Here is a 16450-nt window from a genome sequence, read left to right as displayed (position 1 = left end):
AGTATGTGGCAAAATCCTTCCATTCACTATTGTTTTCCATTTCACTTTTTGCATATAAATCCACTAACTTAGTCTGATTCTTATAATAAGTCCGTCGACAACACACACAAGTGAAATTAGGCCTCTCACTTGATTTCACCTGAAAGATGGAAATTTCCTTGTGAAACTTATCTATATTAGAAATCTGTACACTCTCTTCCACATTACCTTCTTCTACTGGGTCAATTTCAACATTGTTCTCTTTACTAGCAAAGTAACAGAACTCAATTTCTTCACAAATATTCTTCACATGTAGTTCGGAACCATGCAAAAGATCACTGCTTAATTGTTTAAGCATAATTGCTGGACTCTTAGCATAATACAACATTCTCACTAATTTCCTCACTTTATTATGATGCACTGCTATCATCCTGAAATGATGAAAAACACTCTGGCTTACTCTTCTGGAAAGACAAGCCAGTGAATGACCATGCAAACCTGTCACTTCTCTCAATCTGCAAGGATCTAATTTTTGCAACAACTTCATTTTCTGTTTTAAACTTTTCCTATTAAATGTACGAACAAAATCACAAAGCAAATTGATGGAATCCTGTCGCACACTGCAAACACTACTACACTTCCAGGTGTACACTGGACCCTTAGGACGTCTTCCTAAAACTTCATCACCTAACACCTCTTCTGCATCTGCAGACACATGTTTTTCTTTTTCAACCGGACAACCGTCTTTCACCTCATATGCTCGACCACTGGTGTCAACTGCATGCACCAAATCATTGTCCTGGAAGTAACTCTCCTCATTGAAAAATGCCTCACAACTTGAACTATGCATCCATTCTCCTGAGAAAACTTCACAAAAATTAGTATGATTAACTACTCTCTTCCATCTACTATTTGATTTGAAATCATAAATTGCCTTGTTTAGTTTCCTAATTCTATTGATTACCAAAATAAACAACTTTCGCTTAATTTCGAAAGCCTGATCAATAATTTTCTCTACATTTTTCTTTTTCTTATAAAATGCCACTTTCTGTTGACCTTTCTTAACATTTTTTAACAAATTGACAATTATCCTGTTGCGGAACATTCGTCTACGAATGTCCCTGAACTGATTTTCCCTTCTACTGCCATGCACAGAGTTATCTCCTGCTCTAGCAGAAACTTTTTTGACGGGCCTTTCCTTTCCCTTTAAATTGTCTCTCTTCTTCTGCACTAAAACATGTTCTGTAGTGGTATTTTTTCGTCTGCAAATTCTTTTTAAAAAGGATTTCATTTTCTTACCCGGAGATTTTTTGGCGACTTGACATGTTTTTTATAGTAGAGGACTGCTGCAAATGTTTACCAAGGTGGGGTGTAAGTCGCTTTGCTTCTTTTCTTGTCCTCTGCCTTGAGGGCATTTTTGAATTTTTCAAAAGATCTTGAGTTGAATCTGTGGATTTTTTTAAAAAAAATTGTTATTAACCACTATTACCAAACAGTAAACCAATAACAGTAGGCAAACAATTAACACACTAGTTGTCAATTCTACCTACAGTAATTTAACAACATAGACACATTTTAAACTCTCAAATAGTAGCAATGGAATGGAATGCTTCTACATATGACCTGTGCTCTGTTATATGTTAATCTCAACTAATTTCGAGACTCTATTTCACTGTTATATTAAAGACACTTCACACAGGGTGTTTTTGAAAACTTTTATATAATTTTAATTCAACATCTAGAGATTGTTCCTCATCTAGAGATTGTTCCACATCTAGAGATTGTTCCTCCTCTAGAGATTGTTCCTCCTCTAGAGATTGTTCCTCATCTAGAGATTGTTCCACATCTAGAGATTGCTCCACATCAGACATTGTTGATGTTATTGTTATTAACTTAAAATTGCCAAGCACACATGAAGGCATATTTACAAGGCCCTTGCACCAGGGGGAAGTGACTTAAAATTGCCAAGCACACATGGGGGCGTATTTACAAGGCCCTTGCACCAGGGGGAAGTGACTTAAAATTGCCAAGCACACATGGGGGCGTATTTACAAGGCCCTTGCACCAGGGGGAAGTGACTTAAAATTGCCAAGCACACATGAGGGCGTATTTACAACCCTTGCACCAGGGGAAAGTGACTTAAAATTGCCAAGCAGACATGAGAGCGTATTTACAAGGCCCTTGCACCAGGGGGAAGTGACTTAAAATTGCCAAGCACACATAACGGCGTATTTACAAGGCCCTTGCACCAGGAGGAAGTGACTTGAAATGGCCAAGCACACATGAGGGCATATTTACAAGGCCCTTGCACCAGGGGGAAGTGACTTGAAATGGCCAAGCACACATGGGGGCGTATTTACAAGGCCCTTGCACCAGGGGGAAGTGACTTGAAATGGCCAAGCACACATGACGGCATATTTACAAGGACCTTGCACCAGGGGGAAGTGACTTAAAATTGCCAAGCACACATGAGGGCGTATTTACAAGGCCCTTGCACCAGGGGGAAGTGACTTAAAATGGCCAAGTACACATGGGGGTGTATTTACAAGGCCCTTGCACCACTTATGCGTCACTTTTAACATTTACAATGTGGAGCACCATGGGGCAAAAACGGCACAGATGCGTCACGCATCTGTACCGCAAAAGCGGCGCATTGCAGGAGTCAAGTCGCAAGCGCGACATGACTCCTGCGATGCACAGGGGCGAGCCATACATTGCATGGTGCGTCACTCCTTACGCCTGCTTGAAGCAGGCGTAAGGATTTGATTCAGCAATGCCATAAAGCTGACTCAGTGAAATCTTGTAGATTTCACTGCGTTAGTTTTACAGGGCTTTCATGCGAGAGAACGCCCACCCTGCGACAGAACGGCCACATGAAACCTGACACAGGTTTCATGTGGCGCAGGGCTTTACAGCATGACACATCTGCCTAGATGCGTCACGTTGTAAATATGTAGCAACATGGCACATCTTTTGCACCGCCGCTGCGTCACAAAAGTGACGCAACGGCAGTGCAAAAGAGGCGCACGGCCATCATAAATCTGTCCCTAACATTTTAAATGATTGGTTCAGGATGCCGATAAGGTGTGGCCTATCCATAGGTTTGTTTGAGGTGAGGCCTACTCAGGGTTGCAGATGAAATTTAGGCTTGTGGAAGAGTACAGAGGAGATAATACATGTGCAGGCCTACAGATGAAGTGAGTCATGTCCACTGCACTCTTGAACAAAGGCCAGACCTCCACTGTCTCCCTGGACAGGCCTAAACCTCATCTGCACAATGTGATTAGTAATGTTAGGAAACATAGGTGATGTAATTAAAAAACGTGCAAATATTTTTGCTCATTTCACAATCACATCACCTGTGTTTCCTCAGCTTAGGTATCTCATTGTGCATATGTAGTCTAGCATATCCAAGAGTACGCAGAAGGTGAGGACTGAATGCAGCAGTGCAATGTACATAACTCACCTGCTTTGACAATTACAGAAGCCTCAGCATATCCATGCCCCCTAAACAGTCCTAAATGTATATCATTATTATCATAGTGACTATGAAACTCTAGCAGTACATATTGTGAAACCTAAATGTCTTAAAGTAACGATTTTTTAAGCGACAAACAAGCAAATTATTCTCCCAGATTGATGGTGAAAAGTGAAATATTTATTTAAAGAAGCAGACACCATTTTGTCCTTGTCATAAATGTAAAAAGCATTACTTTTCTTTATGAACCATTTTCATGTCATAATTTAAAAACACAGCACAGCTCCTATGTACAAGTACACCCTGTCAGTACTTAAATTTGCCAAGCACACATGGGGGCGTATTTACAAGGACCTTGCACCACGGTGAAATGACTTCAATTTGCCAAGCACTCATGAGGGTGTATTTACAAGGACCTTGCACCAACTTTAAAGTCACTTTTAAAGTGGGGAAAATGACGTGAATGTGGCTCATAAGCCTTGTAAATATACCCCCATGTTGACTATGAAACTCTTGCAGAACATATTGTGAAACCTAAATGACTTCAAGGAACGAGTTTTTAAACCGACAAACAAGCAAATTATTCTCCCATATTCATGGTGGGAAGTGAAATATTTATTTAAAGAAGCAGACACCATTTTGTCCTTCTCATAAATGTAAAAAGCATTTCTTTTTTTTAAAAAACGACTTTCTGGTCATAATTTGAAAACACAGCACAGCTCCTATGTACAAGCACATCCCGTCAGTACTAATACTTCACATTATCTCTAATTATAATTTGCCAAAGAAGCAAAATCTTTTTGGAAAACAAAATGAAAACACTTGACACAAAACAACATTTTAAATGCACAGCTGGCTTCCTTATTTTCTCCATAAACTATACTAGTCTCTATCTAAATTAAATTAATCTTTTCTCACCTTAGCAAATGCTTTTTGAATTTCAAAACAGTCTCAGAAACACACCAATTTTTCTTTAGCAGAGCAAAGGGTATGCACTCCAGAGGCTGCAACCAACAATGGCACAGAAATGCTGTATTTCATCACACATATCTCTCATGTCACCCAATCAAAACTCTTCCCTCACTTTTTTCAAATCAACACCCTTCCCCCCTCTGCCCTTTCTGCCTTTTTTCCATAGCAACTACCTCCTGAAAGACCTCTCATGTTTACAAGTTCACACAACAATGTTTCAAATGAACTCTGAACTCTCAGTACACCTGCTTATCCAGTGCAATGTTACTTAAAATGATTTTTTCTTAACCATTTGAATTACATCTTTCAAAGAACACATCCATGCACCCTAACTTTCTGTTTTCAGCAATCAAAATCCACCAATCACTGCTACTGAATCATTAGCACTAAAACTCCACAATTTTTTTCATTACAAACTCCTACTGTTCCAACTGCCATTTCATTCCCACACTTCATCTGACTGCAGCAGAACCTCCTTTCACCATGTTTTCTGTCTGGATTCTTGGACATAGTTCAAGTTCAAGTTCAAGTTCGGGCATTTGTATAGCGCACTACTCACCCGGTGGGTCTCAAGGCGCTTGGGGAAGGGGTTCATTATTTGTCGAATAGCCAGGTTTTGAGTTCTTTTCTGAAGGAGATGTGGTTTTGAGTAAGGCGGAGGTGAGTGGGGAGTGAGTTCCAGGTCTTGGCAGCCAGGAAGGAGAATGATCTACCACCCATGGTGGATTTTCGGATGCGCGGGACTGCGGCGAGGGCTTGATTGGACGATCTAAGTTGGCGGGTGGGTTTGTAGAAGGACAGTCGAGTGTTGAGGCATTCGGGTCCTAGATTGTAGAGGGATTTGTGTGCGTGGGTGAGAAGGCAGAAAGTAATTCTTTTGTTGACGGGAAGCCAGTGGAGGTCTTTTAAGTGTCCGGTGATGTGATCTTGGCGAGGGATGTCTAGTATGAGTCTCGCTGATGCGTTTTGGATGCGTTGGAGTTTTTTCTGTAATTTTGTTGGGATTCCGGCGTAGAGGGTGTTTCCGTAATCCAGTTGACCCGTGACCCGTGCGTGGGTGACAGTCTTTCTTGACTCAAGGGGGATCCAGCGGAAGATCTTTTTGAGAATGCGAAGTACGTTGAAGCAGGAGGATGAGACTGCGTTGACTTGTCTGGACATCGAGAGAGAGGAGTCTAGGATGAAGCCAAGGTTACGTGCATGGTCTGTGGGAGTGGGTGCTGTGCCCAACGCGGAGGGCCACCAAGAGTCGTCCCAGGCAGAGGGGGAAGATCCTAGGATGAGGACCTCGGTTTTGTCTGAGTTGAGTTTTAGGTGGCTATGTTTCATCCATTCGGCTACTTCTTTCATGCCTTCGTGAAGATTGGTTTTGGCGGTGTTGGGGTCTTTGGTGAGGCGAGTATTAACTGGGTGTCGTCGGCGTAAGAGATGATGTTGAGGTTGTGTTGACGCACGATGGGGGCAAGAGGACTCATGTAAACATTGAAGAGGGTGGGACTGAGTGAAGATCCTTGTGGTACGCCACAGATGACTTCAGTGGCCTCTGAGTTCAATGGGGGAAGTCGGACTCTTTGAGTTCTCCCAGCGAGGAATGAGATGATCCAGTCCAAGGCTTTTCCTTGTATGCCGATGTTGCTGAGGCGTTGTATCAGGGTGCTGTGGCAGACTGTGTCAAAAGCGGCGGAGAGGTCGAGAAGAATGTGGGCCACAGTTTCTCCGTTGTCTAGTAGTGTTCGGATGTCGTCGGTCGCTGCGATGAGGGCAGTTTCGGTGCTGTGTTTGGCTCGAAACCCGGATTGAGATGGATCGAGGGAGTTGTTGGATTCAAGGAAGGCGGCGAGTTGGTTATTGACGGCTTTCTCAATGACTTTGGCCGGGAATGGGAGGAGGGATATGGGTCGGTAGTTTTTGAGATCCGAGGGGTCTGCTGTGGGTTTCTTCAGAAGGGCGCTGAGTTCGGCGTGTTTCCAGCTATCTGGAAAGGTGGCAGAGTTGAACGAGCAGTTGATGACGTCACAGAGATGGGGTGCGATGATGGAGTCAGCTTTGTTGAAGATGTAGTGGGGGCAGGGGTCGGTTGGTGAGCCAGAGTGGATTGAGTTCATTAAGCGGGTGGTGTCTTCAGTGGTGATTGGGTTCCAGTTGCTAAGGATGTTAGTTGGCGGAGTAGGATCAGAGGGGGGTGGGGAGGGCTGATCGCTGGGGGTATTCTCGAAGCTGTTGTGGATGTCGGCAATTTTGTTGTAGAAGAAGGAGGATAGCGCATCGCAGAGGTCTTGGGAGGGAGTGATGTCGTTAGATGCTGCGGTGGGGTTGGTGAATTCTTTGACAATGTTGAAGAGTTCCTTGCTGTTGTGAGAGTTGTTGTCTAGGCGATCCTTGAATGCTGATATCTTGGCGGATCGAATCAGTTGGTGGTGTTTGCGGGTGGCTGCCTTGAGGGTGACCATGTTGTCGGTGGTAGGGTTTTTTCTCCATGTTTTCTCCAGGGTGCGGCATAGCTTCTTGGATTTTTTAAGGTCATCGTTGAACCAGGGAGCCTTTTTGCTGGCTGTTTTGATCTGGTGCTTTTTCAGGGGTGCTAATTCGTCGGCACTGTGGGTGACCGCTTGGTTTGGGTCCAGTGAGAGGGAGGGAGGGTTTTGGTTTAGTGATGTGAGGAGTTGGTCGGAGGTGATTTTGTTCCAGTTTCTCTGAGGAATAGGTTGTGGGCGGTTGTGGTTCAGGGTGGTTTTGTAGCTGAAGTGAACACAGCTGTGGTCCATCCAATGGAGAGCTGTGGTGCGATCGAAGGAGATATGCTTGCTGGACGTGAAGATAGGGTCGAGTGTGTGTCCGGCTGCATGGGTGGAGGTGTCAACAAGTTGTTTTAGTCCGAGGTTGGCCAGGTTGTCCAGAAGGGTGGTGGTGTTGTTGTTGTGTTTGTTTTCAAGGTGGAAGTTGAGGTCTCCTAAAAGAATGTAGTTCTCGGAGGCGAGGGCATGTGGGCTGACGAAGTCCGTGATGTCATCGCTGAATTGAGTGCGGGTACCTGGAGGCCTGTAGATGAGGGTGCCTCTAAGTGTGGTCCTGGGGTCGGTGTGGATCTGGAAGTGGAGATGTTCGGCGGTTGGAAGAGTATCGTCGGAGCTGGTCGTGATTTTGATGGTGTTCCTGTGGATGATGGCGATGCCTCCTCCTGTTTGATTGATGCAGTCTTTTCGGATAATCTTGTAAGTGTCCGGTATGGCTATGGCGATGTCGGGTGCTGATGATGTGTTCATCCATGTTTCTGTGAGGAAGGCGATGTCCGGTGACGTAGTGTCGAGTAGGTCCTAGAGTTCAGTTGCGTGTCTGTGGACTGAGCGGGTGTTAAGCAGGATACACTTCAGGCGGTTGGAGTCGGAGCTGTGTGTGGGGGAAGTAGATTTGGTGAGGGTCCTGAAGCAGTTGAACTTGCAGGAGAGGCAGGCGAATGGGCCGTGGGTACGTCCTGGGATGGTTTCGTAGCATTGTGGTGTGCGTCCGGGGTTGAGGGCGAGGAGAGTTGCGGCATCATATGTGATTTTAGTGGGTTGAGGGGGACAGGCGCTGGGCGTGGTCCAGGCGTAGACGTGCTTACCTTTGGCGCACCTTCGGCATGCATAGGGCGCGACCGCTGCGCGTGAATGCTGCGCGCAGATACATCTGTCATATGTGGATGGTGGGAGGGGGAGGGGCGAGGGAGGGACAGCTGGGAGGCCGAGGGCGGGGTGTAGGTCTGGGCAGGGAGGCACAACAACACACGTGAAGATGGCTGCTGGCAATAAACCAAACAGGATTGGGGCAATACTACGCTGCTATGCGATCAGACATTCAACTGAAATTAAATAAATTAAGGCACAACGCGGCAGCAAGCAGATACAAATGAGCGTGTTCGAGTCAATTAATTAAATAATTCGATTTGGCAGCGCGGCTAAATAAGAGCATCAAAGTTCAAACTTAGCAGCAATGCGGGGAGGCAGCAATCAGAGTCAATTTCAAGTGCTACGATACCACTGCAGTCGGGGTGAGGAGCTGCGTGGGGGAGCGACCGCCTTTGGAAGGATCAGGACGGTCACAGAGGAAATGGCGGAGGGTCGGGCCAGGAGATTCAGTGGGAGGGAGGGACAGCTGGGAGGCCGAGGGCAGGGTGTAGGTCCGGGCAGGGAGGCACAACAACACACGTGAAGATGGCTGCTGGCAATAAACCAAACAGGATTGGGGCAATACTACGCTATAAGATCAGACATTCAACTGAAATGAAATAAATTAAGGCACAATGCAGCAGCAAGCAGACACAAATGAGCGTGTTCGAGTCAATTATTTAAATAATTCGATTTGGCAGCGCGGCTAAAAAAGAGCATCAAAGTTCTATATTAGGAGCAATGCGAGGAGGCTGCAATCACATTAAAATCCAAGTGCGACGATTAAAAGCATCAAAGTTCAAACTTAGCAGCAATGCGGGGAGGCAGCAATCAGAGTCAATTTCAAGCACTACGATACCACAGCAGTCGGGGTGAGGAGCTGCGTGGGGGAGCGACCGCCTTTGCAGAAATTTACACAACCTCAATTTACAAAATGTGGAAATCAAATGGATTGGCCAGAGAGGATGAGCCTCCTCAGCCACCCTTAGAAAACCTAGGGGGTCCGGATACGTCTCCCGTGCCCCCTTATACCCTATCCCAAATTGTTTTTCCTCCATCTTGTGATTGAATTCGACCGAAACACAAAATGGCGAACTCCCGTTACGCTACCGGTGAGCTACCCGGTTCGCGTACCGGGTAGCGCTTCTACCGCGAAAAATCGAAACTTTTATTTTTTTATTTTTTGCCCCACGGGACCCTTTAATAGCCCCCACATCATTCCTAGGGGGTCAGGAGGGGTCTACCTTGCCCCCTTTCATTAATTTCCCCCTTCGTTTTTCTCCACCTCTTGTCTCTCTATCCTACCGAGAGACAAGATGGCGGCCGTTCCGGACTGTTTAGAATGTTGACAGACACCGGAGAGCCAATCAGCTTCACTTCGCAAAGTTCCGTTACGCGTCAGGTACGCGAACCGGGGCGCTAACCGGAGCGCTGTTACAGATATATATATTTTTTTGAACGTTAATTTATCAAAATCCACTGGAGCACATATATTGAGACATAGCAAAGGCACGTCGGGCAAACAATATCTACAATTTTGCCAAGTTTCGTGGAAATCCATTCAGCCGTTCGAGCTAAAAGTGAGTCCAACCGCCCTATGGAAAATTGCATGGGAAAAACACGTTTTGGGACCCCCCTTTTTTCTCGGCCCCCCCTTGACGAAACCCCCTCAAACTTTCAGGGAAGGACCGGGGCGCCGCATGGCCATTTTGAGGAAATTTTCAGGCAGATATGTTTTCGGGATAGACATAGAAGGCATACTATGGTATCAGATATTCATTGTTACATTTCAGAATGAATGAGTTTAAACATTGCAACTTAAATCTTCATCATATTGCACAGGCTTTGTTTTTGTTACTACAAAGTTTGTTAAAAATCTGTGCAAAATAGCCTAAATGTGCAAAAAGTCGCAATGTAAACATTTGACAATTTACCCTGATTGATGCATACAAGTCTGTAGCACAGACTACAATACAATTCGACACAGTTTATTTAGAACATGTGCAAAATGGCGCTAATGTGCAAAGTATCGCAATGTAAACATATCAACTTCCGAATATGGAATATCATAGAATGCAGCAGCAATCATAACCGCACTTACATATTGAGTAGTAAACCTTGATTTGTATATTTTTATTCAAAGCAAACATCGTTATTAAACACTTGTTGTGTTGGTCAGCTTTGAAATGAGCTGACATCCCCTGATGGCCTCCCGTTCATCCTGGATACCATACTGTCTGTGTGCAAAGTGCCCAGATGTAAACAATAAAAATACATTAAGGTGCTTTACATAATGTATAACCCTGGGCGTAGTTTGCGGAGCCGCACTCCGCGGAGCTACGCGAAGACGCACTTGTACTCCGCAACCTACGCGTAGCTCCGCAGACAAGCGTAGTTGCTTGCTAGACCCGTTCGCGTGCCGTTTTTCGTCTTCGGGAGCGCGGTGCACGTGTTCGGGGCGCTGCCTGCATGCTCGGGATGGCGAGCGCGCTAAGTTACCCAAGAGGTTTGTCCCGCCCGCTTGCGTTCCCTTATTTCCTGTTCCGGGTCACAAGTAACGTGTTCGGGTTGTGCAAGACATGTTCGGGAACTCATCTTCTCGTTCGCACTACAAAAGTGCGTGATCGCGCTAAATATCGCGCGAACCTACCTACGCGGTCGCGATGGGCGCAGCCATCTTGGATTTCACACTCTGGTTTTGGGCCTACTTTAGCATCTAGCTCATATCTCTTCAATCCTGGTCTTTTTACCCACTTTTTCAAACTTTCTTTAGTTATTACCTATCTCTCTCTGTGCCTAGGTTTATATTTTTCATTTTATTTCTACTTTTACAACTTTTCTATTGTTTTATTTTACTTCCTTCTTTTACCTTGCTTCTTCTTTCCCCTACCTTTTTGTCTTGAACTTTTCTTCTCCCCTCGACCCAGAACCATGGTGAAGGGCGCCAGCAGCAGCGGCGGCTCAAAGGGCAAGGTGCCTGTGCCCAAAAAAACCTGGCTGCCTTGCGGCAGAATGCGCCCCCAGGGATGACGGCCCGCCAACTTTTTGGGGAGGAGGAGGTGGCTGCCCTTGTCTTTTTTATCCAGCGCCACCTCCCCTTGACCTTGGCAGCAGGCTGCAGGCCCGGCTCCGGCTACCAGATTGAAGAGCGTCTCCGGCGGTGGGCGAAGGTGCGCCGGGCAGTCTTCCGCTGCTCCGGTATCCGGCGTACCCACCATCAGCTGTCCCACCGCTGGGCAGACATTTTGGACCGGGAGCAGGACCTGTTGGACCTGCTTGGTGTCGAGGTCGTGGGTCTTGGTGAGTGGTTACCCAAAAAAAAGTGTATATATATATATATATATATATATATATATATATATATATATATATATATATATGTATATATATATGTATATATATATATATATATATCTCTATAGTAGTATAAGTATTGTTATTGTATCTTTCTAAATCTTGGCTGAATAAGTAACGCGATGACTGGTGCTCCTAGTTACATTTCCGATGTATTCCGTTATATCTACTGTAATTGTATGACACTTGTCTGTGCTGCTCTTGCGTGTTGTTTCAACTTGGCGCTAGATTTTGCTGTTTATTGATGTGAGATTTTATTTATTGTAGAGAACTGAAGTTAGTTAATGCTATTAATAGAGTCTTGTTCTTCCTTTGTCCGTCAGTGAAATAGCGGTGGATGGATAATTGTACGTAGTTTGCATATTGTATCATTTTTTTCACGGCCTTCTCTTCTGCATGAATCCTCCTCTGGCAATGAATGCTAAAGTTACTTTGTTCTTCTTACCTCAGCCAGGGCCGGCTTTAGGCATGTGCAAGCTGTGCAACTGCACAGGGCCACCAAACGCCAGGGGCCACCACACCAATATATATCCTTAATTTAATAATCCTCTGAGGATGGATACATATTTGCGTGGCGGCCCCTGGCAGGGATTTGGTGCCTGTTCCACTGCCAAACACCCTGACTCCCCCCTCTTCACTGGCCTCCGTGCTCCACCCGACCTCCTCTTCCGGGGCCCCCTACCTACGCTCCCTACCCAGGACCAACATGAGCCTAGAGCCGCCCCTGCCTCAGCCCTCCATAGAACTGATGTAGTTTGTTTAGTGAGTGGGTAGGCTTAGCAGCAGTAGCATTCAGTCAGTAGCAGAACAAAATATGATGCAACGAACGTACAATTTCGTGTATGCACAAAGTTAAGCATGTCTCCTCCTTGTGATCTATGCATTTTGCTGGCAAAAATAAAAAAGAAATGCCTACTTACAGATAATTGATTACCCCATTCTTGAATCGGTGGTGTTGTTCAGGTGTTACTGCCTCTGTGTTACTTAGTAATCTGCAATCAGAATGTTTATGGAACATTTGATTTGTTTTCTCCAAGTATACAGTCAGTGAATCCTGCAAGGCAGTAGTCATTTGGTAGGTCAATGTTTGTTTCTTTGAATGTTCTAGCAGTGGTTTTTGAAATGATGTCTATGTTTCACAGCACTCAATGTTTTTCTCTTTCTTTATTATTTCTTACATGAACCACAGAACCCAGGGGCAAGCAGAAGGCTGGGACCGAGTCGGCGGGTGAACCACAGGCACAGAGCTCCTCTACTGAGGATCCTGCTGCTGTCCCCAGTAAGTCCAACAGTGCTTTCTTTTGGAACAATGATATTTCCCTAACTTTCTAACGGAGCTTTTTTTTCCAACCGATTAATGACATTTCCTTCCTAAATACATTTTGACAAATGCTTTTTTGATTTTCATTATGTTTTCAAAATTTTGGGTATCTGTCCCTGCCTTTCTGTTCCTTCAAAGAGCCTCTGCTATGACTCTCTGTGCTACTACTAGTATTATACTTTCTGTAGGTAAGCTTGCCCTGTTTCCCACTCTTTAGTTAAGGTATTAATCTTTTCAAAAAATCTGTGATAGAATAGCTGTAGGCACAGGGTCCACTCCTGTCTTATGCTTTTTCCTCTGTAATGTCTCTGATTTGCCAATTGACACCAACCAAGTATGCATCCAGATGTTGCTCTAGTATTTTGTAAACGTTAGTATACCACTACTACTCTTGTGGGTATTCTTCTATGCAGTCACATACATAACTATGTATGCACCAGAAAATTGGATGTTGGTGATAGGCAGGTTGGACCTTACTTACACCTCAGTCACAGAACTCTGAGGAACCCACAATTCACTGAACAACAACCTATATGGGCTCAGTCATTGGTCAATTATTCAATTATCCCACTCCTGAACCCCAATACCAAGATGCCCAATGCTTTTATTACACAATCCATAACCTAAGTAACCCCCTTTTGCTCACTCACTCGTGTAAGTCTACAAGACAACAGACACTGAAAATATACTTCCGAGTCAATGTGGTACTTCAAAAGCTTTATTTTGTTAGAAGTAAGTAAGTAACATCAATGTTTTTAAGTTGTTCCGTGAAATACGTCAAGGCCCACCAGAAAAAATCCAGAGTTAAAAAAGGCTGAATAAAGTAATCTACATTTGTACAGCTACCAGTGCACAATAGGGAAATGTGGGAAATGTCGGAGACCCCTCACCATTGAACGTATACTGGTTACATATGCCTCTTTTTGGTAAGCTCTGGAAATCTCTGCTTCGTAGAAGGAAATCTTCTCATCTGCCGAAAAATAATGACAAAAGTGGTGCACGTTAGACAGTATGAAATACATTTATGCAAGTTTTTTGCAGTCATGCTAAAAAAAAGGTGTAACCTGTAAGCAAACTCGATTCCACAATCCACATACAAAAAGTAAATAGGGGCCTTTTTATTTTCCAACCTCTTCAGGTGTATGCATTGAACAATCATGTGGCCTCAAAGGCTTCTTCTCGTACTGCGCAACAAGCTGTGAGGTAGCATGCGCAAAACTGTAGACATTGATGTACAAAGGTTACATGGTTCAGTCTAAATTTCCAAGGACTAGAGTAGCAGTAGAGATGAGATGAGCTTGGGTACCATACCATAACAAATTAATGCTAATATGTGTAGTGACTCTGCTGTACTATGCAATGTGGACTACTACTGATTACGTTGTACTTAACTGTTTTGCAGAACTCCAAGTCCATTCTTGGTGAACAAGTACAATGGGGGCTGTGCATCCATCTAAAAAGGTGTACTTATTTTTATAGGTGCAGAACCGGTACCATCCACCAGTGCCGACGGGGACAGCGGTGCAGCGTCAGCAGAGGCGATCCCGGAGGGGACAGGACCAGAGGCACCTACACCAGCACCAGCAGCAGTGGGGGAGGAGCCAACAGCGGTGGGCGATGGTAAGTTACATTCAATAGTGATCCGCATTACTTGGTGGGAGGGGAAAACTTCCTCACTGTACTCTGAGATTTATAATGAACTTGAAGTTCTACTGGACAATATATGACGCCACCTTTATTTGTCATTACCATGCTTAGCATTACCACCAGCGAGAATTGATAAAATAACAGGTCTCTTCTATCTGACTACAACTCAGCTGTGAAAGGTTGGTGGCAGACTAAAAGTCTTATCCACAACATGACCGCGATGGATTAACACTAAGGAGATCGATTTTAAGTATGATGAAAGGAGCAAGGAAAAAGCACCAATCATCTAATATAGAAGGATACTTTGGAATCAGCAATGCAGGTGGCTGATAGCAGTCGGATGCATGGGTTGTTGTGGAAGCATGGAAAGGGGAAAACACAGCTGCCTGCGTGGGTGGGAGACACACCCAATATCGGTGGGTAGTGGATAGTCTCAGCAGCGGTGTTTTGGTCAAACCCAAAGGCAAGGGAAGGAGGGGACGACTGGATGCATGGGTCGTTGCTGGCGAAACACAAACCACCTAAGGTTTGTTGCGCGATATAAAGACTGATAGTCTCTACTAGACATTTACTACTAGCTGGCCCCTGTTAATTAATGTTAGTTTGAGACTGTTCCCGGAAGCAGAGTATATGATATAAAACGAGATATGAAAAAGACAGGTGTTCGTATGTGTGTGACCGTTGAAGTACACCCATGCTACTAGGGCAGGCATAATGCCGTGCCAAAAAGTCCAACAAATTAATTATATAGGCCGTAGAATGTTCAAGATGGATACAACACCATTTTTTGTACTCAGCTTGCTTGCTAGTGCTACTGTGCCACTATGTGTTGAATAAATTTTGTGTTCTTGATTTGCTGGGATTTTGGATTACAACAATTCTGTCTCTTTCTTTATAGTTACTCCTTCAAAACCAACAAGAAAGGAGTTGGCAGTCCGGGCCCGGCAGCGGAAACTGCAGGCCATCGTTGAGGCCTACCGCCGGCTGGTGCCTCAGGCCGAGGAGGAGGAGGAGGCAGCGGCAGCAGCTGCTGCCTCTTCCAATGCCCCGGCCCCCAAGCCTGCAGGAGTACGTCGCCGTGGTCAGGCAGCCGCCCGCAGCCGGATTTTTTCATCATCGGCCGCCCCCCCACAACATGCATGCCAATGTAGGTGCCGTCAATTTCAAAAAAGGATTCTCCTCCGGGTAGCGAGGCTTGAGGATGAAATAGAGGAGCGGGTGAAGCTCATTGTGGACAAACACTTGAAAGCCCGCAGGCTTTGAGATGGACCCTGTTTGTTTGCCCCTTTTCAATCCTTTTGTTGGTGGGTGGGAATTGGGTGTTGGGGTTTACATTGAACTTGGAAATTTGGTTGAGGTTAGGGGAGGGTAGGGACAGCTGTGGGGTAAGATTTAATATATATTTTATTTTTGTATCATCTTTCTTTATATTATGGTAAAATAAATGAGAGACAAAGTTATTTGCAAAAGAAAACATTTGAAGTTCATTTGTGTTTGTTGGGGGGGTGGAGGGGGACTTTTTCACCAAATAATGTACGTTGTGCAACATCGCAAGGTTTAATTGGCCATGCAGGTCAGCGGACAGTGCTTTTGAATAAAAAAATATATTGGCCACATCTTTAACATGCAGACAGATAGATGCGGTAAACCCTCACCGAGTTATATTTGTAGTATTAGAAGAACTACCAGTCTGTCTTGCGTTATACCTCACAGCAAACTTATCTTACCTGTGATTGCTGATGATGATTGATGATGAAGTGTGGCACTGCAAGGGCTGCATTTGTTTCCCAAGACAATGTCGAAGAATCTGTGGTTCTGAACTTCTGTGATAGTAGTAGTAGACAGACCCTGCCAGTAGCATTTTGAGACAAAAAGAAAGAGGCAGTCATTTGCGTGATAGACAATGTGGGGGTAGTATAAGTATTAAGTACAGTACATTACACGACTGACCCAAAAACAATATTGCAACTGCTAAACTGAAACAAAACAATGGTTTTGGGGACTGGAAACTAAGTGCAAGAGAAGATAAGAAGTTCAACTGTAGTTGTAGTACTC

General features: G+C 44.7%; 1 protein-coding gene across 1 annotated transcript in view; it reads left to right on the top strand.

The window, feature by feature from the left end:
- The window catches only part of LOC147703714 (uncharacterized), a 52116-nt gene extending 36458 nt beyond the window's left edge, over positions 1-15658 (top strand). The window contains exons 4-6 of the mRNA XM_086929545.1: positions 12617-12706; positions 14228-14368; positions 15294-15658. Coding sequence (XP_086785671.1) covers positions 12617-12706; positions 14228-14368; positions 15294-15658 — 596 coding nt within the window. The remainder of the gene's footprint in view (positions 1-12616; positions 12707-14227; positions 14369-15293) is intronic.
- Positions 15659-16450: the final 792 nt, after the last annotated feature.

Source organism: Lissotriton vulgaris, chromosome 7 (assembly GCF_964263255.1).
Source record: "Lissotriton vulgaris chromosome 7, aLisVul1.2, whole genome shotgun sequence".
Classification (NCBI taxonomy): Eukaryota; Metazoa; Chordata; class Amphibia; order Caudata; family Salamandridae; genus Lissotriton; species Lissotriton vulgaris.
This window is presented reverse-complemented; position numbering and strand designations above follow the sequence as displayed.